The sequence below is a fragment of the Dendropsophus ebraccatus genome, chromosome 13 (assembly GCF_027789765.1).
Source record: "Dendropsophus ebraccatus isolate aDenEbr1 chromosome 13, aDenEbr1.pat, whole genome shotgun sequence".
Lineage (NCBI taxonomy): Eukaryota > Metazoa > Chordata > Amphibia > Anura > Hylidae > Dendropsophus > Dendropsophus ebraccatus.
Window position 1 is genome coordinate 35,917,652 of NC_091466.1, and position 21,907 is coordinate 35,939,558.

At 43.2% G+C, this 21,907-nt stretch overlaps 1 protein-coding gene across 3 annotated transcripts in view; it reads left to right on the forward strand.

Annotated features, from left to right (window-relative positions):
- ACTN1 (actinin alpha 1) overlaps positions 1-21,907 on the forward strand; it is an 86,653-nt gene that overhangs the window by 22,666 nt on the left and 42,080 nt on the right. For all 3 annotated transcript variants that reach the window (XM_069950545.1, XM_069950543.1, XM_069950544.1), the window contains exons 2-7: positions 14,301-14,415; positions 14,758-14,877; positions 18,910-18,996; positions 19,210-19,297; positions 20,671-20,749; positions 21,649-21,730. In XM_069950545.1, coding sequence (XP_069806646.1) covers positions 14,301-14,415; positions 14,758-14,877; positions 18,910-18,996; positions 19,210-19,297; positions 20,671-20,749; positions 21,649-21,730 — 571 coding nt within the window. The remainder of the gene's footprint in view (positions 1-14,300; positions 14,416-14,757; positions 14,878-18,909; positions 18,997-19,209; positions 19,298-20,670; positions 20,750-21,648; positions 21,731-21,907) is intronic.

Consider the following 21,907-nt stretch of genomic DNA (forward strand, 5'->3'; position numbering starts at 1 on the left):
ACAGCGAGCAGGGAACGAGGAGCAAGCGAGCACTGACCTGACAGCTCAGCGCTTGTTCGCTTCCTCTTGATGCCCCACGTAATAGGAGTGAAGCAATACATGATTGTTATTTTCTCCCCTGCCTCTGCCACTTGCAGAAGGTTGCTGAGGCTGGACTCCTTTAAAGGCAACTTTGCTCCAGATGGCAATTCAAGGAGACATTGGGCATGGTGCCCTCTGGGCCTGTGTAGCATATGTATGCTAGACGTACATCTCTATATAAAGGAGAACAGACTGCTATGAGAAGTGGTGCCTATATGACCCTGCTTCCTGGTGTCAGCGATAGCATTATATACAAGCTGATTAACCGTTAGGTGGCTAATCTGAAAACGTTTGGACTCTGAGTATAAAGTGACTCATGAGGATGGAGATAACTGCTTAAGCTTGGATAAATCCGAGACTAGGCTCTCCATAGACTGTCGTGTCTCAGAAGACCTCATGTAGTTTCAGCTAATTGTGACCTTTATGTGATTACACACAAGCGTAAACCAACTAAGAGTGTGAGGAGTGACATCAGTCCTTGGGCCGCAGCCATCAAGAAAATTAAAGACACAGTCTGCATGGTGACTCCGGTTAGGTTAGGCTGGAGCTGCTAGAGTTTTCACCATGAGATATCGGTTGAAGTCATTATATAGTGTACACTAAATGGATGGGCTTTACATGCACAACAGGCTTGACTATGCTGACATCACTCAGGATGAGCGCAGTGTCTGACCCGACATGATAAAGACATGAGTGGGATCCCTCAGAAAGCCACATGGTCCAATCTTACTGCACAAGTGGCCACAACAGCTCCGCTGCTCTGCTAGGGAAGTGGCCACAACAGCTCCGCTGCTCTGCTAGTGAAGTGACTTTTCATTCACTTAGAATTCATGGATAAAATGTGTGCAATAAATTTGCAGCGTCACTTAGGGTCCTTTTACACTTGAGGATTTATTGGACAGTGCAGCCGCAAATGTGCACCAATCTGCGATATCAGCGCTCATTTGCAGTGCCTTTTATACATCTTACAAATTGAGTGACTGGGCTGCACAAATAATTCTTGTATCGTTTGTGTAGCCAGGGAAACTGACAGCACAGATATGTATATATTTGTGCTGTCAGTTTCCCAGTCACAAGCAGCAGTGCATACTTACCATCCACACTGCTTATGATCCGGCATCCGGCTCTCCAGTCCTCTGGCCATGATTTTAGAGGAGGTGGTGGCCGGAGCTAGACAGAAGAGTTGAATGCTGGATCGCAAGCAGTGGTGATGGTAAGTTTTCACTGCTTGAGATCTGGAAACTGACAGCATGGATATATACATATCTGTGCTGTCAGTTTCTGTTTATCGTCATCGGCCACCCATCTCCTGTTGGGCGGACGGCGGAATCCACCTGAGCATAGAATGGAGTCTATGGAACTGGCAGAGATTCAAGTGGAATCCGCAGCCCTAAGAGGCGCTTAAGATCAAGTTACAGCTGCCCACAGGCATCTATGTAGAGAGAAGAGAAAGCAACAGTAGAAAAGAGGCACAATACACACAGGGATCCTGATGACTTTAGTAAGGGTATATTCATATGTAATAAATTAATAAGTATTTCAGTAGCAGAAATCAAGGCCTTGCCATAGATATACAGTTTACACTTTCATCATTGGGGCCAATCCTCGGATTTATGCATTTATTTGTGGATTACAAATCCAGCATGTAAATATGGCTAGTCCTGTCCCATTGATTGATTTATAGATGCACAGCTTGTGGCTGCTGTATAATGGCTTCCATACTGCTCCAGAGACATGGGTAATCTGGATCTCCTCTTGTCTGCTGTGTATGGGAGACATCATAGCAGATCTCTCAGCTGAAATTCCTTCTCTTTTCGGCTGTACAGATTTTATCGATGATGTCTGGGAGAGTGAAGAAGGCAGAGGTGGCAGTGGGGACAATGTTGTCTGATAAGTGGAGACAGAGGCATTCTTTATATATATTGGGGCTGGGCTCATGCTGATTTTTACACAATTTTTCACCTGTATATTAGAAAAGCTCCTAACACACCATCTGAATATCTCTATAGACGTCCATTAATCAGACAGACACAAAAGGGTTGTCCATTTGGCCTGTAAGAATAGTGTAGTTGATAGATCCAGTACAAAAACTTATCCATTAAATGGATGCTACTGTATGGTCCCGACACAGGCATTCATATAGTGGCGTCTCAATAGCTTTTTATGACCTATCCATTAAATGGGTGTCATTATAGCCTATGGGTAATGGATGCTTTAAATGAATGCCTTGTCTATACTGACATCTGTTTTCATGGATATTTCAGGGATAGAAGCATCTAAGGTTACATAGATAGAGAGGGATCCTTCTGTAACCCCATTGACCCATCTGTAACATGATCACACAGTGCCTATGGGATGTCCTATACTTGTGGGATGGATCTATACTTCCATTAGGCCCAGCCTTGGCCAGAAATACATGTATTACACAAGTCATTGTATGGTAAATCTGTGTCAGGGATTTTAAGGGTAGCCTCATATTTCTGTGAAGTATTTGACTTTTTTTTTTTTTTTTACTGGAGCTAATCTGCACCCTGCCCTTTCCCCAAGGAATTATTCAATGACTAAAAAAAATATATATATATATATGTGTGTGTGTGTGTGTGTGTGTGTGTGTGTGTGTGTGTGTTTTTTTAATTTATTTTAATAATATAACATAAAATAATGAAAAATTAAAAAAAAAGGTTTTATGAAGTTACTTAAATCAATAAAATATAGTGGGGTGCTCAATGCGGGTATTTTCAGTGCATATTTTGGCAGTGATGCTGAAGGCCTGGCCTTACCTGTTCAGATGCAGTAAATTAATGCCCTATTTGCTGCGATTACTTTGTGTTTACTAGCCATTTCATACCCACGTTTTGCACAGCAGTCTGTTATATCTGCAGTATAATGCAGTATTAGGATCTGCCATTGTTTTATAGCTTCTATATTACATAAACATTACCACGCTTAAAATGCTGTTACATTTCCTTAAACCTATGCCGTTACACATTACGACACCCGCAGTTTTTTTTACCTTTTTAATCCTTATGTTAAGCAGTTGCTTGGCAACCAGAAAGCTGTCGGCTTTTAAGAAAAATCTAGTAAGAGTATGACTTTTCCCTGCAGTTTGTTATATGTGGGTATTGCGTCTTACAGGTGGACGGCATTCTGGTCATTCCTGGATTATGAGAAGATTATAATGATAAGTGGTAGGAAACAGGCAAAGCCCCTCCAGATGGTGATTGTTCTTGTTGCGTGCGTCTCTATATATACAGAAACACATATGCTCGGAAATGTGTGAAAGTGCCACCGATGATCAATGGGGTGCAAAATCTGCTGCAGAGAGACTGAGATCTGTGGCTCCCAATGACAGAAGTATAAAGGAAAGCTTTTTGTTCTTACTCACTCTTGGATCCGATCCCACCATGCCGCAAGCGTGCAGTGCCAAGATGGCCTCAGTGTCAGATTCGTTTCACTAGGAGCTGTAATAGCTTTTATACTCTTTATAATATTTCCCTACATGGGTCTGGTATATCTTCATTCTAAGGGAGTTTCCACATTTATTATTACCATCATCTGTCCTGAAAATATTTTATTTATATATTTATTTTCATTCTGTAGTTTTATCTATTGTTATACAAAATGTAGCTAACCTATCCAGAATCGCCGTCTATAGATGTGGATGTCTCTGAATTAGGTGGTTACAAAGTCAGGGCTGTAAACAAGATACAGAAGATAAGTTATATATTGAATAACTGTTTTAAAGGGGTACTCCTTGGGGAAATTATTATTATTATTTTTTTTTACCAACTGGTTTCAGAAAGTTTTATATAGATTTTTAAATAACAAGTATTAAAAAACACACAAGCTTTTTAGCACTTATCAGTACAGTGCTCCCTGCTGCCACCTCTGTCCATGACAGGTACTGCCCAGATCAAGAGAGGTTCTATATGGGGATTTGCTACTGCTCTGGACAGTTCCTGACATGGACAGAGGTGGCAGCGGAGAGCACCGTCTCAGACTGGAAAGAATCCACCACTTCCTGCAGGACATAAGCAGCTGATAAGTACTGGAAGACTTGACGTGACCTGACGTCTCAAGGCAGCTCAGCCATTCAGCGGCCGAGGCGGGCCTTTACTACGGCCGCAAAATGGCCGAGCTGCCTTGAGACGTCACGTCTCATGCGGCAGCTCACACCAGGAAGCGGCCGTGGGACAAGTGTACTGGGCGGTGCGATCTGGGACCTGGCGCTGCAACAGGGTAGGTAAGTGGTCTACGCCGTCCATAACCACCCCCTCTCCCGCCATAACTGAAAAATACCCCCGGGCCAGAGTACCCCTTTAAAGGGCAACTCCAGTGATTTTTTTTTTCTTGTTTTAAATCAACTGGTGTCAGAAAGTGCCAGAGATTTGTAATTTATTTCTATCAAAAATTCTCAAGCCTTCCAGTACTTATCAGCAGACATGGATATGTAGGACATACAGCAGCTGATAAGTACTGGGAGACTTGAGATTTTTTTTAAATAGAAGTACATTACAAATCTCCAGTATGCCTGCTCCATTGTGCCAACAAGCCAATAACACCCCAAAAGATTGCAAAGAGCAACAACAATATAAGCAAAAAGTTCATCTTTATTTGAATCCAAAAAAATAAAACTACCTAAAAACAATCAGATATTGGTACAGCCACCCAGGAGGTACATTCTGTGAGGTATCTAAACAGCTGCATTACAACCAAACTATGGCCACCAAATATCTGCAACAAAAAACTAAAATAGATACACACACTGTGATACCACGGCTCAAAATGCCAAAAAAAAAGGGATCAGTGCAGCTGGATGGCCCTGTTCATATGGCTGCGTTATGCTGTGGGGTGTCTTTCATTAGGTAGATGAGAAGATCGCCTATGTGCCCATGAAGTTATCATTTTCTCTTATGCTTCTTCAGTTCCATTTAGCTATTCAGGTTGCAGACAGAACAAAATACATGTAAAACAATAGTCAGTAAACTTGGTGATGACAGTTCAGTAAATTTATGGCAGCTTACAGTACAATGCATGTGGATGGGTTTTTATAATCGTGCCAGAAAAACACCTTTAGGTGTAAGTGTATCTGAAATTCAGAGTTGCAGACTTGTATGTAAATCAGCAGTGTTTTTATAGCTCCACCAGCAACGCTGTGGATTTGGTAGAGATTGTGACTTTTCTCATTGAGGTCAATAGGGAAATTCTGTAATAAATCTGCAGAGTATCAGCATATCTCATTGTAATAGTCTGCCAATAATCCTGTTTTCGTCCTGTGTGAAAGCCCCCTAATAGTAGGAAGACATGGCTTCTAGGCACCCTAAGCAATTCATATCTACAGAGGGAGGCTGCATAAGAAGAAACTAGCTCCTCCAGTGGTGTATACTTGAAACTACAGTTACTGCAGAGGAGTTGGGCTTCAGTCCTCCCCGGCATGTCTTGCTGCCTTTATAATCACATCTATTCAGATGCGTCCTGACACTTTATTATTCTCCACTCTTCCATAAAAGTAAACCTGTTACCCAGCAGTTCCTAAATCTCGTCGCCTATTTGATGAATTATTTCCGCAGTGCTCAGGAGATGGTCGCAGGAGGCCGTCACTCTGGCAACACCTGCATGCTATTTAGGTACTAGTTCTATATTTGTCTGTCTCTTTTCCATGGTATAATCCTATGTCTTCAGAACGCTTCAGAAAAAGCAGCATGTGGGCAGGAGAGAAGAGAAATCTGTTAAACTTACGGCTTTCCTGAGATTCTTCTACAGCAGTGACAATCTGGATTAGAGGAAATGTGTTCATGGTTTTGTTGCTTCTTTTGCTCACATGAGTAGATATGTATATACACTACATTAGTTATAATATTTTTAGCTAGTCATGCAGACAGATTGCTTGGGTTATGTATCCACGTAGAATATTAGATTTACTGTAAACCGCCTTATAATAGATGTCTAAGTGCTTAAGGGATTGAATTTTAACTTAAAGGGGTAGTCCATATGCAACTAGAATATGCACTAATAACCCAAACGATCTTCAAAGGTGCAAAGAAAGAAAAAGGTCAGCACTTAACCAACTCAGTGTCAGGCTCCATGCAGGAACAACAGGAGGGGTGCTTGCTACAAAGGAAACAGTCTCTTTAGCGCAGTGTATCCATGTAGGTGCAATAGACAAGCCGCACTCACCATCCAGTAGATATCAGAAATTTAATTTTTCCGTTATACAAAATAGGACAAACAAGGTGCAGGTAACAGTCTGTTTCATGCTACGTGCTTCTACGGGCGGTCCGTAGAAGCGCATATCGTGAAACAGACTCTTACTTGTTGCCACTTGGCATCTGCCTTTAATATGTCTGCACCTTTGTTCTATTTTGTACGATTCAAAAATAAAGCTTCAGAAATCTACTGGATGGTAAGTGCAGCTTGTCTATTGTACCTACGTAGATACATTGTGCTAAAGAGACTGTTTCCTTTGTTGCAAGCACCCCTCCTGTTGTTCCTGTATGAAGCCTGACACTTTGAGTTGGTAAAGTGCTGACCTTTTTCTTTCTTTGCACCTTCGAAGATTGCTTGGGTTATCAGTGCTTTTTAGTTCCATTCTAGTTGCATATGGAATACCCCTTTAAGTTAAAATTCAATCCCTGAAACACTTGGACCTCTGTCATAAGGCAGTTTATGGTACAAATCGAATAATCTAGATAAAGGATGAGGGACTCGTCTCGTACCACATTCACTGATGGCTTTGGTCTTTTTGTCAGAAATGTAATGCCTCGTAGTCACTAAAAGGGTTGTATGGATCCTATCTTCTTAGGTTGTAGATTACAGGGCTCCATTACAGGGATCTTGGTAAAACCTAAATTGGCAGTCCCTGAATATAATACTTTGTAGACTCCTCTGTTTAGGGAGTCTGCATTGATGACTCTATATATGTATGTGTATATGTATTTATCTCTCTCTATATCTATCTATTTATCTATCTATTCTAAAGGCAATTTATAAACTGACCCGTCATGTAGACAACAACCTGGAGCATAACCAGATGACATTAGCCCATTCATTGCTAGGAGATTTAATTACTGAGCCGCCATGTGGTCTATATATTATAGAAGGCTAGAACTAGAAATAATAGCCTTCTATAACTGTATTCCCTCTTCTCCAAATGGTAACATGGCGGGCCGTTGCTTGTTTTGTGCCCTGGTGTGGCTGCTCAGAATGAAGTAATAAACTTGTGGCATAAGGATCTGCAGATTGATAACCCTATAATGGTCCACACCTGGTTTAGCAGGCTCTCATTGGTTCAGTACTAATTCAGTTTATAGGTGATGACAGAGAGGTAAGTGAAAGGAAAACAATATGGATGGCTTATTCCTTAGCAGGATGTAAAATTTGTGACAAAAGTTCAAATTTTTGGTCTATTTTAGGGCACCATGTCTTTCCCCTTTTTAACAAGCAATGACCCCCAGCCAAGTGCCACTCCACCCCAGGTACCTGGAAAAGCTAGATCCAGTCCTGGCAAACTGGTAGAAGTCTCCCAGGATTGGATCCAGCTTTTCCAGGCACACTGGTTAGAGTGGCACAGAGATCAAAGACAGTTGGCGTGTAAGACAAACAAAGTGATTTGTATTGTAAATTTGCTAATCTCTACTAAAAATAGCAAAATATACGTATTATTCTAATAGTAGTATTCTATTATTCTAATAACCTACATGTAGTTTATGGGAACTATATAAAATAGAGAACTGGCAGCTTGAAGTGCTTGCTACCCATCACAGTAGATGCTTAGACTGTCATATTGATACAGTTGTATCTAGGTTAGGGATGCTACATATACATGACTGTATCAACTGCACTTCCTACTAGATTACATTGTTTCTGTTGCTTCATTGAGGCCATAAGGTGCCAGGCATTATAACATATATTCAATAGGACTCTCTATGATTCAGGAGGCTGGGTTTGACATGTCTTCTCAAGGGAAGCCGCTCTCTACTGGCCACATGGCCATGACAAGGTATTATTATTATGGAGGAATTATAGTGGAGCCATATACATTGTAACCTTCTGTAGCAGCACACAGCATGTTACAGGAGCACTCCAGAAAAATAATGTGTTGCTTCCATAGTGCAGCATAGGCTATTATCAGGCCTGTATTTAGGGTTCATGCTGCCCTAGGCACTTTGCATGCTGAGGCGCCCCCCCCCCCCCGGCACTAGCAGGTTACATGCATGGTATATACCCAGGCACTTGGGTGCCGCCCGCTCTTCTCATCAAACAGACGTGATGGAGATAGGAAGGAGGCTGGAAATATCTTAGTTTGGGACCACTTCTGTCCAGTGTCGGACTTGGGTACCTAGGGCCCACCAGAGGAAATGATCCTTGGGGTCCACCGACATAGAACCAGTGAGACACGACATGCTGACCCGCTCCTCTCCTGGATTCATCTGTATCTGTGACAAATCCCTTGGGAATAACATTTTCAGTCGAACTAAAACTCTCAGGACCCCCTCCATTTATTCAGGGTATGCTGGGAGTTGTAGTCTGAGTGGACACTGTAAATCACTGTGTGCAGAGGCTCCTGGTGGCTGCAATCTGTGGGTGACAACCATCAGCCCTGAAGGTCCAGCAATACATCTGTCTACACTGTACTACAACTCCCAGCATATCCTGAGGGCTGCAGACTGTCAGTACATGCTGGGAGTTGTAGTGCCTGCTGCTGTTGTAGTTGGGTCCTATACACTGGATGCTTTGTGGCATATAAGAATACATAGATCTGTGGGGGCTCAGTGCAGGGAAGTAACCCCAGAACATCACTAATAAGATATAGGGGGAGATGTTTTTGTTCTATCCCCTATTAGTGCTGTTCTGGGGTTACTTCCCCACCCCCCAGATCTATGTACTCGGATCCTATACACTGGATGATTTGTGGGAGATCAAACTACAACTCCCAGCATGTACTGACAGTCTGCAGCCCTCATCATATGCTGGGAGTTGTAGTGCCTGCAGCTCTTGTAGTTGGGTTCCAGTTTAAAAGTTTGCGCTAGTGTAGTGTAGTGTCCGCGGGGCTGTGTCAGTACACTACCGCAAACCATACACTGACCCATTTAGACCCCAATGGTACACAGGCTCTGCACACTATAGAAGTGATTACAGTGCTGTTACTAATGACTCACAGGTGACGTCTTCTCCGATTGTCGTCGCTCACTTTTTGCTTTCTTCTCCATCTGGTGCAGCATCATGAAGACTTCTCCGACCACAACTCGTCTGCAGGTGGGCAGCTGGGGGTGACTGGGGAAGGGAGGCAGCTGGGGGTAACTGGGGGAAGGGGAGCAGCTGGGGTGACAATGGAAGGGAGGCAGCTGGGGGTGACTGGGGAAGGGAGGCAGCTGGGGTGACTAGGGAAGAGAGGCAGCTGGGGGTGACAGGGGAAACAGCTGGGGTGACAGGGGGAGCAGCAGGGAGGGCAGTTAGGGTGGCAGGGGAGAAGATGGGGGGCAGCTGGGGTGACAGGGGGAGAAGATGGGGGCAGATGGGGTGACAGGCAGGGGGAGCAGATAGGGGGCAGCTAGGGTGGCAGGGTGAGAAGATGGGGGGCAGGAGGAGAAGCTGGGGTGACAGGGGAGAAGCTGGGGGCAGGGGGAAGCACCTGGGGGGCAGGGGGAAAGCAGGGGGAGAGGCTGGGGGGCAGGGGGACAGGGGAGAAGCTGGGGGGTGCAGGGCAAGTACCCCCTACAGGGGGAGAGGCTGGTGGGCAGGGGAGAGGCTGGTGTGCAGCAGGGGGGCAGGGGAGCAGCTGGGGATCAGGAGAGAAGCTGGGGGGCAGGGAAGAGACAAAGGCTTGGGGGGAAGACAGAGCAGCCGGAGGGCAGGGGGAGCAGAGGCAGGCTGTGGGGCAGTAGAGAGACACTGGGGGTCAGGGGGAGCAGGGGAGAAGCTGGGGTTCAGAGGGAGAGGCTGGGGGTCAGGGGGAGAGGCTGGGGGGTCAGGGGGAGAGGCTGGGGGGTCAGGGGGAGAGGCTGGGGGTCAGGGGGAGAGGCTGGGGGTCAGGGGAAGAGGCTGGGAAGTCAGGCTGGGGGGAAGGGGGAGAGGCTGGGGGTCAGGGGGAGAGGCTGTGGGGTCAGGCTGGCGGTCAGGGGGAGACGGAGTGGCTGGGGGCAGCCGGAGGGCAGGGGAGCAGAGGCAGGCTGGTTTCCCCCCCCCCAAATGCAGGTCTGGGGTGGGGGTATTGATTGCCGGGGTCCGGGGTGAGTTCCCCCCCCCTTCTTAATGCAGCTCCGGGGTCCGCAGGTCGCCGGGGACGGGGTGAGCTTCTGGCACACACAGCCTGACAGAGGCCGGAAGCTCACAGCTGCAGCCCTGCGGTCCCGGACTTCTTCCCTGCTCTGCGGCGGTCACGTGATGTGACGTCATCGCCGAGCAGGGAAGAAGTCCGGGACCGCAGGGCTGCAGCTGTGAGCTTCCGGCCTCTGTAAGGCTGTGTGTGCCAGAAGCTCACCCCGTCCCCGGCGACCTGCGGACCCCGGCGCTGCATTGAGAGGGGGGAAACTCACCCCGGACCCCGGCAATCAATACCCCCAGATACCCCCCCCCCCCCGCACGGACTAGGCACCCGTAGGCCGGTGCCTATGGCGGCGGAGGGGGTTAAAAAAAAAAAAAGTAAAAAAAAAAATGTGTTCCCTGCTGGTGCTGCCCCCCGCAGGGCGCCGCCCTAGGCACCGGACCAAGGGTGCCTAGTGGCAAATACGACCCTGGCTATCATTAATAACGTACAGCCAAGTATATACCCGTTTCAAGTGATGTGACATGCAAGGGTTGTCTGCCACCTTGATTACAGTTTCACCTCTTATTTGGTTTCCAGAAGTAGTCTAGGTTTCCCATGATGGCTTTTAAACATAGTGGAGTTTGATCACTGCACTTGCTTTATATCTTATTTAACCCTGCTGTTCTGTTCTACTATACACATATAATGTTCCGGTCATTTTTGACCGGGCCTATTAAAGTCTGGATTTTTAACTCATTTAAGTGTTTTATTTGAAATTCTTTTGCATTATTATACTGTGTGTGAACATGGTTGTTAATAAACAAATTAAAAATGAAATCAAAAAACTTAGTTTTTACTTTTTGTGTCAAAAAATGTCACATGGCCTTATTGCATTATTCATGCATATTGCACATTTGCAAAAAAAAAATTTGGTCTGTTTTACGCCATAACACAAAATACATTGTACGCCAACACATCAAGAATGTTATAAAAAAAACAACCATTGGCTACGCCTCTCTTACTAAGGATACCTTGCAGCAGTTCTGGCTTATTTTTTGTAACAGTACCCAGCATGGTCATTTTTCTTTTCAGCAACATCTGCCCCAGTTGGTGTGATGTAAAAAAATTGTCACATGTAACATTTTGTCCTTTGAGCCCATGTGTCAAATCCAAAACTACTGGTATACCTTGATTTTTTTTTTTCTTTCTCCATGGTTTTTTCCTATGTATACCTGAGCATTTACAGTGTATGAGTCCATCGGCTATCAGTCATTTGTGACCGAACAGTACAAGTGTAAAAAAACAAATGTGTAAACAAAAAATAAATAAATAAAAACTACTATTAGTAAGAATCCCTCAAATGAGGAAAAGTCAATGAACCACAAGTTTCAGAACTGCATAATGAATATTTAAAAAAATTTCAAATTCAAACAGAACAGCAGGGTTAAAGGAGAAGCCACACCAAAGTCACATACCCTGCCGATGGACTGCCCGCTCAGCCAATGAGTCACTCGCGTCTTACACCGCTAGTCATCTACTGACTGGTTGAGCGGGCAATCCCTAAGCCAGGCCATGACATTTCAGCTTGCTGCTGGCCCAAAAATGACATCCGGCAGCAGGTAAGAGCAGAATGATGCGTGCATGGGGATGGGTATGTATACTTTTTTTTATTATGTTCCCGCACCCCTCTGCCGTCCTAAGATTTTTCACTTTGGTGGGACTTTTCTTTTAAAAGAGAACTATTAGCAAGTTTGTACACACAAACCTGCTGATATCCCCCTGCAGCTCCACACCTGACAATCGCTGTGCTCCTTGGCTAAGTGGGCTCCGCCGTATTATGCTGCGTTTACACAGAGCGATAATTCGCCCAAATGGTCATTTAATGATTTGGAAGCAGCCATTTGGTTTTATAACTATCAGCGTTTAGACAAATAAATTGTTTAAAAAATTGTTAGTGCGATCGTTTTAAGATCGCTTAAGCATATCTCACACATAGGGTAAATTGGTGAAAGACTGTTTACACGAAGTGATCTGCGAATTTTTAGCAAACAACCAACTATGATTTGAGAACATGTTGAAAGATCAAAATGAACGATTTCTCGCTCATCGCTTGATTGTTCGCTGTGGTTACACGAGCCGATTATCGCTCAAATGCGATCATTATCGGGAAAATGTGAACGATAGTCGTTCTGTGTAAACGCAGCATAAGTTTAGTTTGATTAATATCAAATATGCATATGTGCTCGTTAGGAGCACTGGGGATATTTCTCAGCCCCACTGATTGTCAGAGTGGTGGTCACATGACCCTGCTGCAGTAATGAATTTAGGGACGCAGCAGAGTTGGGATGAATTAGATGACACTGTGGGGGTACTGCTAGTAAGTTATGATATGGGCAAATATTAACACATGTAACTATTAGGGTACATGTACATAGGTTGACTTGCACACAGAAAATACAATATCAGCCATGTGGATGATACCTGAATAGGTTTTATTTTTAGATTTTTCCATCTGCAGCATATGAATTTATGCAGATACCTTCAGGATTTTTGGGGGATATTCCCTATTGACTTTAATGGAAAGGTCAATATTTGCAATAAAATCTATAATCCACCCTATCTGTATGTAATACTAACTGTGGTTCTGGTATCCCATTAGTACTAATATTGTTTTGAGGCACTCCTTTTTATGGTGGCTTCACGCAGCAGGTTAGTGGCATCTTGGAATGTGCAGGTAGCTTCTTATGTCTGGTACAGGAAGCGCAGGCAGTTCACTTCTCTCATAAACATGTTTGTGTTTCACATAGGAAGCGTGGTGAGTGACAGCGCCCGGTAGTAGCCACCGACTGCGACAGCTTCTAAACGCCTCCGACTGTGACCTGTTTATCACTTTGTTGAGACAAGCACAGAGAACTGATTGTTCTTTGCATTGTATAGGTGCCATAAGTGTGTGTGTAGCTGAGCTACAGCTAAAAGAATAGCCGATTTATTACATTGACCTTTGAGGTCACAGTGTCTCCTTCTTTGATACAGAATATTTCTCAGAATCCATTGTAATGATATAAAGCACAGTGCTCAATTAATGGGTAAGGAGGACTACAAAGAGCAAAGCACCTTTACAAAGTGGGGTTCAAAGTTTTGTACATTTCTTGGTATGCATGGTCACAGCCTGGAAACAAATGTTTTAGGACATTGAATATAAAGAAGACCGAAAATTTGAACTTTTGGCACAAATTGTGATGATAGGTTATGCCAGTAAGGCCTATATGGGCCAATAATCATCTTGCGTAATAGAAGGCAACGAACTGCCGACATAAACAATGTCGGCTGATCGTTGCTTTCGTTTGTCCTTCAAAATGTTGAAAGACAAACGACTAACATGGCAGCGATATGCTGCCATCTATCTGCGGAAAAGGAGCGGCAGCAGCAGACCGCTGCTATATGCTATGGGCTGCCTGGACGATCAAGCGATCATCCGAGCAGCTCCGTCCGCCCCACCTCCATCCCCGCAGCCCCCTCTGCACTCACCCTCTCGCTGCTGATGCATGCAATAGCGGAAGCAGCGTCAAGCGGTGTAATAGGGGCTTAAGCCATTGATATTAGAGCAGGATTAGCCGATTTTTTTCAAATATCAGTAGATTTGATGCATCACTTGAATACTCCTTGGAGACCACTGTGATAATTGTAGCCACATGCTGCCCTGTAATGTGATACAGGATGAGTTATTTTTCATAGGAACACACAGAGATGTCATTTACAGCTACTGTAAAGGAAATTGAACCTTTTTTTTTTTGGTGATTTTCTATATATATATATATATATATATATATATATATATATATATATATATATATATATATATATATATAATTTTATGAGAGCTATTGTCATTAACCACTAATCATTTAGCAGACATGACTGAATATGAATTTTGATCTCCAACAATTGACAAATTGTATTATCTTATCCATAGACCTTCACAGCATGGTGTAATTCACATCTCCGGAAGGCTGGGACACAGATCGAGAACATAGACGAGGACTTCCGAGATGGCCTTAAACTCATGTTATTACTTGAAGTCATTTCAGGTAAGAAATTTTTTTCATAAACCACACCATGTTGTAATACTCGGTCCCGTATGGGCTAGCTTACTACTAGTTACTTCTGGTCAATATAATACAGGTGCCGTTCTCTGGCGGATGTGAACAGGGTGTCTATTGAGCAGTACTGCTAAAGTTTAACTACAGCATTGTTTATTATTTTTTATGTCTATTGTAATTGACATTAAATGATGACGCTAGGTCCACCCTGGTCCACATTGGAGACCTTATAAATAAATTGACAGATCAATGTGAAGCCATACAACTTTTTAGGTTTACTAGGTTTATGCAACACTTACTAAATATATCACTTTTTTTACCTCATGACAGGGGAACGTTTACCTAAACCTGAGCGAGGCAAAATGCGAGTGCACAAGATCTCCAACGTCAACAAAGCTCTGGACTTTATTGCCAGTAAAGGGGTAAAACTGGTGTCCATAGGTGCAGAAGGTAAGACATGTATAATCATACTGTTAAATTGGTGATAGTGATTGCAGCACCTTCTCCACAAATACGTTAGGTGCAGTCCTATCTCACTAGAATTTAAATGACTTTGCATGTAACAATCTACATTGTTTCTTCTGAAACAGTAAGGGCCATGTTAGATGGCCTGATAAGCTGTGTAAGCTCTGCTAGATCTCTGCTCACCTACAGAGCCTATTACACAGCTCGATTATTGTGCGGCAAGGGCTGCACGGACATTGTTAACATTACCGGAGGCATGCGTGGTCAATGATTTTCAAACATGTTGAGTGAAAGCGATCAGCCGATCGTCTCCCTGGCTGACCGTGGGCTTTATTAGGCCCCGTTCCCACTGAGCAAAGGTAGCGGAATTCCGCGACGGAATTGTCCGCCGCGAAATGCCGTTAGCCTCCCGCTCATAATGGGAGTCTATGGGAGGCGCGCGATCCTGCCCTGTCCGCGCTGAAGAATGAACATGTTCATTCTTCAGCGCGTACAGAGCAGGAGCGCGCGCCTCCCATAGACTCCCATTATGAGCGGGAGGCTAACGGCATTCTGCGGCGGACAATTCCGTCGCGGAATTCCGCTACCTTTGCTCAGTGGGAACGGGGCCTTACACAGAGCTATATCTGCCAAAATCAGATAATCACTCTGTGTAGTAGGGTTCTAGTTGAATAATGGGAATTTATGCACTTTTTTTTTTGTTATCTGACTGTGGGGGTCCAACATCCACCACCCCTGTGAATCACCAGTTTGCCAGAAGCACAGCACATTATAGAAACAGAACAGTACCAGGAGCAGACAGTACTGTACAATGGGCAGTGGCCATGCTGGGTTACTGCAGTTCACTTCCCATTCAATTTTTAGCTCAATTTTTTTGTATCATCTGGTAAGCTGCTGGTCATCTCCATGTTGGGTGTTGACGTCCCATTGATCAGATATTATTTGCCTAAGGACAGGCTATTGAAAAGTCTCAAAAAAACCCTTTAACCTCAGGGCCAGACACACTGCTGTGTAGTAAGCTGCAGTCAAACAGCTTTGGTGGGAGCTTATCCCTCTCAGAACAATAGGGTGGGATTGTTAAAATCTTCCACGCCCGTCCTTTGTCTCCACCAACATTATCTGTCAGGGGGAGAGTTGAGAGGTCACCATACACGTTAGAGAGATAACCTTTTAATTCTGCTGTCAGCTTGTGTGTACTCATGACTATCGTGATCTTATCCAGTAAGGAATTCTTCATGTTCTTGGCAATCTGAATTCTTCTTGTAACAAACCTATCATGAGTTGTGGAAGTGCAAAGTATATTCAGTATCAGGACTGTAGTTCATCTCATCCTTTATGATCATTTTGTTTCCTGGTTCAATGTGTTTAAGTTTGATTTGTCACTTGATTTGTTACTAATATGTTATATAAGTTATTTCTTTGTCCTTGAAGTTTGTGTACCTTACAACGCCTTTATCTGGTTACGTATATAATTACTCTAGAAAACACAAGCTGGACAGACATGAAATCACGCCTTTAAAAGATGAAACAGTGTTACAGTATTGATTAGAGATATCCCAATTCTTTGTGTCTATAGCTGCTGTGCAGACTACATGCCTCTCCAGTAACAGATAACAACAAACATACCCTGCGAAATGTGGCATCCCCTTTGATCTGTCCTCACTTTATTGTTTTGATCTGTCTTCCGTTTACTGCTTACCGACTGAATTTATTTTATTCACGACTGAATTTATTTTATTCCCCACGAAAACACAAACTCCTGCTAGTGAGTGAACTACACATCCCATAATGCATCAAAAAAAGCCTACATCATATATAGCTTGGTTTAAGAGTAACGTGGATTGTGAGCGTTTTGCAAGAAGAGATCACAGTTTTTCAAAATTGTGACTTGGTTTAACCCTTAGGGAACACAGCCAGCTTTCCTTTTTTCCTCTTTGTGAATGTAAGGCCATAGCGCATGCATTTTTCGACCTAGAGACCCAGATGAGCCCTTATTTTTTGCGCCACTAATTTTAATTTGTAGTGGCAGATGTAATTTTTGCCTAAAATATGCTGTGAAACCAGAAAAAAAAATTATATGTGTGGTAAAATTGAAAAAAAAATATAAATTTTTTTTTATTGGGGGGGGGGGATTGCTTTTATGCCATTCGGCATAGGGTAAAACTGACTTTTTATATATGTTCCTCAAGTCAGTATGATTACGATGATATGTAACTTGTATAACTTTTATTTTATTTAATGGCTTTAAAAAAATATGTTCCTTAAAATCGCTCCATTCCCATGCTTATAACGCTTTTATCCTTTGGTCTATGGGGCTGTGTGAGGTGTCATTTTTTGCGCCATGATGTGTTCTTTCTATCGGTAGCTTGTTTGCATTTTTGTGACTTTTTGACTTTTTATTACAATGTTTCTAGATTTGATGTGACAAAAAATGCACAATTTTGCACTTTGGAATTTTTCGTCGCCTACGCCGTTTACCATGCGAGCTCAGGAATATGATAATTTAATAGTTCAGGTGATTACGTGGTGATACCAAACATGTTTGTTTATATTTATTTTTATTTAGAAAGTGGGAAAAGGGGGGTGATTCAAACTTTTATTAGGGGAGGAAGGTTTTTTTATTAATAAAAAAACATTATTTTTTTTCAGTTTGGTAAACAGCGGCCGTACAGAATAGTCTGTGCTCACAGTGTAAAGTACATGGCAAATTGGAGCACAGGCACACTCAAATGTACCCGCATTCCAATGAAAATCAAATGATGTTCATCCAGCCAATACTGCAGTATCAGCCGGGTGAACATGTAAGACATCGGCCTAGTCAAACAACAGCAATGTTCATACCCTATGTGAACATGGCCTGAATGTGTATTTGTGACATATATCAGGATTATAAGTACAATAAAGAACACGTGAAATAATTTCATATGCTTGGTACTGAACTGTTTGGAAAAGCCTTGGTTAAATGTTTCCAATTTCTGACTGGCTGTCTACAGTTACAATTGACATGATATGATCACAACAATAACAGTGCCCATTTTCCCTATATTGTTCTTGTTGAGACTACTCCTTTAAAGCATACTAGTCGTTTCAAAAGAATTTTAAAAACCTGAATGGTTAGATTAACACTTCAGGTGGTGACAGATGAGATGGAAGCCCTGATTTACTTTTCAGGATCAATGTGTGCTTGCAGGTACACAGCCCAGGCTTTCTGCATTTCTTGAACATAGCACATGCTAAGCCACGACTCCATTTTCTATGTTCTCTCATGGTCTAGCTATTACTAGAGACATTTCCCTTCAAAATAGGGAGCTTGTCTTGCATCTCTGCAGAGATTATTTTCTGGGGTTAAGGAGTCCTTTTTCATTTAAGAAGTGTTTTACAAATATAGCGATGTATCAAATAGAGGGAAGTTATTTGAAATGACAGTCACCATTTACACCAACTATAGACTAGGACTTTCAGGCAAATAGACATGTTGTGTAATTGGACAATATACAGCCCTATAGGCAGTAAAGTGTCAGAAAAAGATGGACATCCTTTAGGCTTTGTAGAAATTAATTACACTAATATAATTTTACCAATGAAATTCCATCTTTTCAACTTTTTTAGAGCAGATTTGGTTGCCCATAGTGACGAAAAAAGTTACTATGGGCAATGGTAGTTTTGCTGGAACAGTTTGTCTACATGGTATGAACTGATTTCCACTGACAGGTCACTCTGCAGTGGGGATATGCTGGGGTAGTAGATAGTTCTCCTACTCCATGGAAGACTTCCTCTCCTTATAGCCATGAAGCCATGAGCGTAGAGCGGAGCTTCTTGTGAGGTAATGTCAGACTAATCAGGCTCCGGCTGGAAGTAAATTGCTGGAGCCAGAGTATAGGGCCTGTGTGGTAACATAATTCCCTGATGTACGTTGTCGTTATAGTATCATGATTAAAGGTCAGGTCTTACCCTTTAGTCTCTTGCATTAAAATATTCCATTGTTGGTCCCTCAATTCTTTTGTGCTTTATTTTCAGAAATTGTCGACGGCAACGCAAAAATGACCCTTGGAATGATTTGGACAATTATCCTCCGTTTTGCTATTCAAGACATTTCCGTTGAAGGTAATGTGTCCCCTTCCCCCGTACATTTTATGTTGCTGCCTCCAGGTTGCTAGGGGCATAGGCTTAGGGGGCTGCAAAGTTTATAGTTTTATTTGGATGGGTCCAGTATTATAAATGCAGCGTTATAAACCAAATCATAGAGTATCTACTGGTCGTAATACATCAGCTTTACTAAGCTGTATTCTCACCATATTGATCTACTTTCCTTCACAGAAACCTCTGCCAAAGAAGGACTACTACTTTGGTGTCAGAGAAAAACTGCACCCTATAAGAATGTGAACATACAAAATTTCCACATCAGGTAATGCTTTGGAATTCCCCATCCATATTTATAAGAATCTAACTATAAGACAATCTTAAAGGGGTACTATGGGCAGGAGACTTTTTTAAGCTATGGCCAGGGAGCGGGTGAATAAAAACAATGACGTTTACTTAGGCTCCCTCGGCCAGTCAGAGGCACCCCGCTACAGCCATTGACCTGCTGAGCAGGCCTGAAACGTCTAAAGCCCAGTCTCAGATAAGTAAGCAGCGGGGGGACAAGGGACTAGAGCAGCTGGATGTCAGCCTCCGCGCTGGAGTCGGGGAGGTAAGTGGATGTCATTGTTTTTATCCACCCCCTCTCTGGCGATCGTTTAAAAAAAAAAACAACTTCCGCCTTGCGTACCCCTTTGATGTTAGAGTCTACATTGTCCATTTCTTATTAGTATATGGTCTACATGTGACCCATTCAGTGCACCATTGTTGGCCAGACATCACTTGTTTACCCAGGGTGACGTGCAACCTTCACTGATGTATTAAATGGGCTACACAAAACATCTAATCATTCATTGGCTGGTTGCTGGTGCTTTTACATGGAGTGATCATTTTCCCAACGATCGTCTTGTGTTAAAGGACTCTTAGTTTTAGGCTTGGTGGTGAGGTGAATTTTAAGGCATCAGGTTTATTTTATAATACAGATAGAAAAGTAAAACCCAGAGACATCACCACCATTAATTCTAATGGAGCCGCGTCACAGGGGGGAGGAGATATTGTCACGGTAGGGGTATAAAAAAAAAAAAAAGTACCTGATGGTACATTCACTTTAAGGGTGCCTTCACACCTACGGCATCCACCCTAAGGGCCGCCTGATCACTTTAGTAAATGAGTACATGGCTCGAATATTGTGCAGCCCTTGCTGTATATAGTAAATAGTAAACTGCATATGTTACCTCTGAACGCTCCTGGTGTCGTCGTACTGGCTTCTCCATGCTCCCCGCAGTCACCTGTACAACTTCAGAGGCCGTCTCTGAAGTGACAGGCCGCTCAGCCAAGTCCTGTCCCAGCCAGTGATTGGCTTAGCAGCCTGTCACTTCAGAGACTGCCTCTAAAGTTGTACCGGCGGCTGCGGGGAACGTGGAGAAGCGAAGAGAACACCGGGGAGCATGCAGAGGGAGTGAATATAGTTTATTATTTCCTTTACATATTCATCAGCTGTCAGCTGCACATCACAATTACACTTAGCGTTTCGCGCCTAGTGGCTGATGAGTTTAGGTCCTGACCTAAAGACGCGATCAGCTGATTCCGCAAATTATCGCTTCACTGACATAGAAGCGTATTTTAAACAATAGGTAATTTTCTGATGAAACATTCTCTTTACTCCATGAAATAGTAAGTGACCTATATGTTTTATTACAGCTGGAAAGATGGTCTTGGCTTCTGCGCTCTTATCCACAGGCATCGTCCAGAGCTTATTGATTACGGCAAATTACGGAAGGTACCTAAATTTTTATTTAATAAACTGTGACACTTTTTAGTGTTTTTTTTTTTTAAATGTTGCAGAGTGACTACAGAGTTCTTTCTCCCTTCATCACATTCATGCTGCCTGAGCCATGGGCAGTATGAAACTGGAATACGCTGCGTTTTTACACTGATGTATGGTTCAGAATTAATCTTTTTCAAAGCAATAAAACAAGCCCAGGAATGGGGTTCCGAGTCCTTGGGGTGGTCCCTGTTAGCTCTTCCTGCACTCGGTGGCCTGATTGATCTCTCCTTATACCCAAACAGCATTCCAGGGTGAATTATGCACCACTGTAATAAGAGAGTCTGTCCCTGTTTAGCGCTGACAGTGACTTGGGCAGCATGAAAGTGATGAAAGAGGTATTCTCATCTCATAAAATGATGGCATATTGCTGGGACCTTTGGGTCCCATTGATTTAAATAAAGTGAAGAGGATGCAGCACTACAACAGAGCTGTGCTCCATTTATTCCTCCCAACTACCTGACTCCTATTTAAGTGAACTGGGCCATCTGCAGTTTTCTCCATAGCCAGGTGGCACGGAAGAGGATGCAACACTAAACCAGCACAGGCTATATTTCTTCTCATGATTGGTGGGGGTCTCTGAGGTTGGACCTCCACTAATCATAAAGTGATGGACCACCCTAATCATATGTCATCACTTTATAAAATCCCTTTAAGTAACAGGTCAGGTTCTGTTCTTGTGTGCATTGTGGCTTGCACAGTGTCATATTCATTGCATGATGGATACCAACAGCACCCAATGGATCACCATTAATGGTTCATTTTGTTGGTTTTAAAGCTCTGCACATATTTGGATTGTGGAAAATAATTTTTAGAAAACATTCACTGAAATTATTTTTTGTCGTATTCTTTAGGATGATCCCTACACAAACCTGAACACTGCATTTGATGTTGCGGAGAGGTTCCTGGACATCCCAAAGATGTTGGATGCTGAAGGTAACGCTATCCCTGATATAATCTGGAGGCCTCTCCTCTTGCATGGAATATATAGCGTACATTTTCCTGTATAGACCTATGACACTTTCAGTGTGATGCAGATAGTCGTGCCATGGTTTATGGCACATGACATAACCAGTTTGAGTGCTTGGCTTTTTCCTTTCAATTTAGCTATAA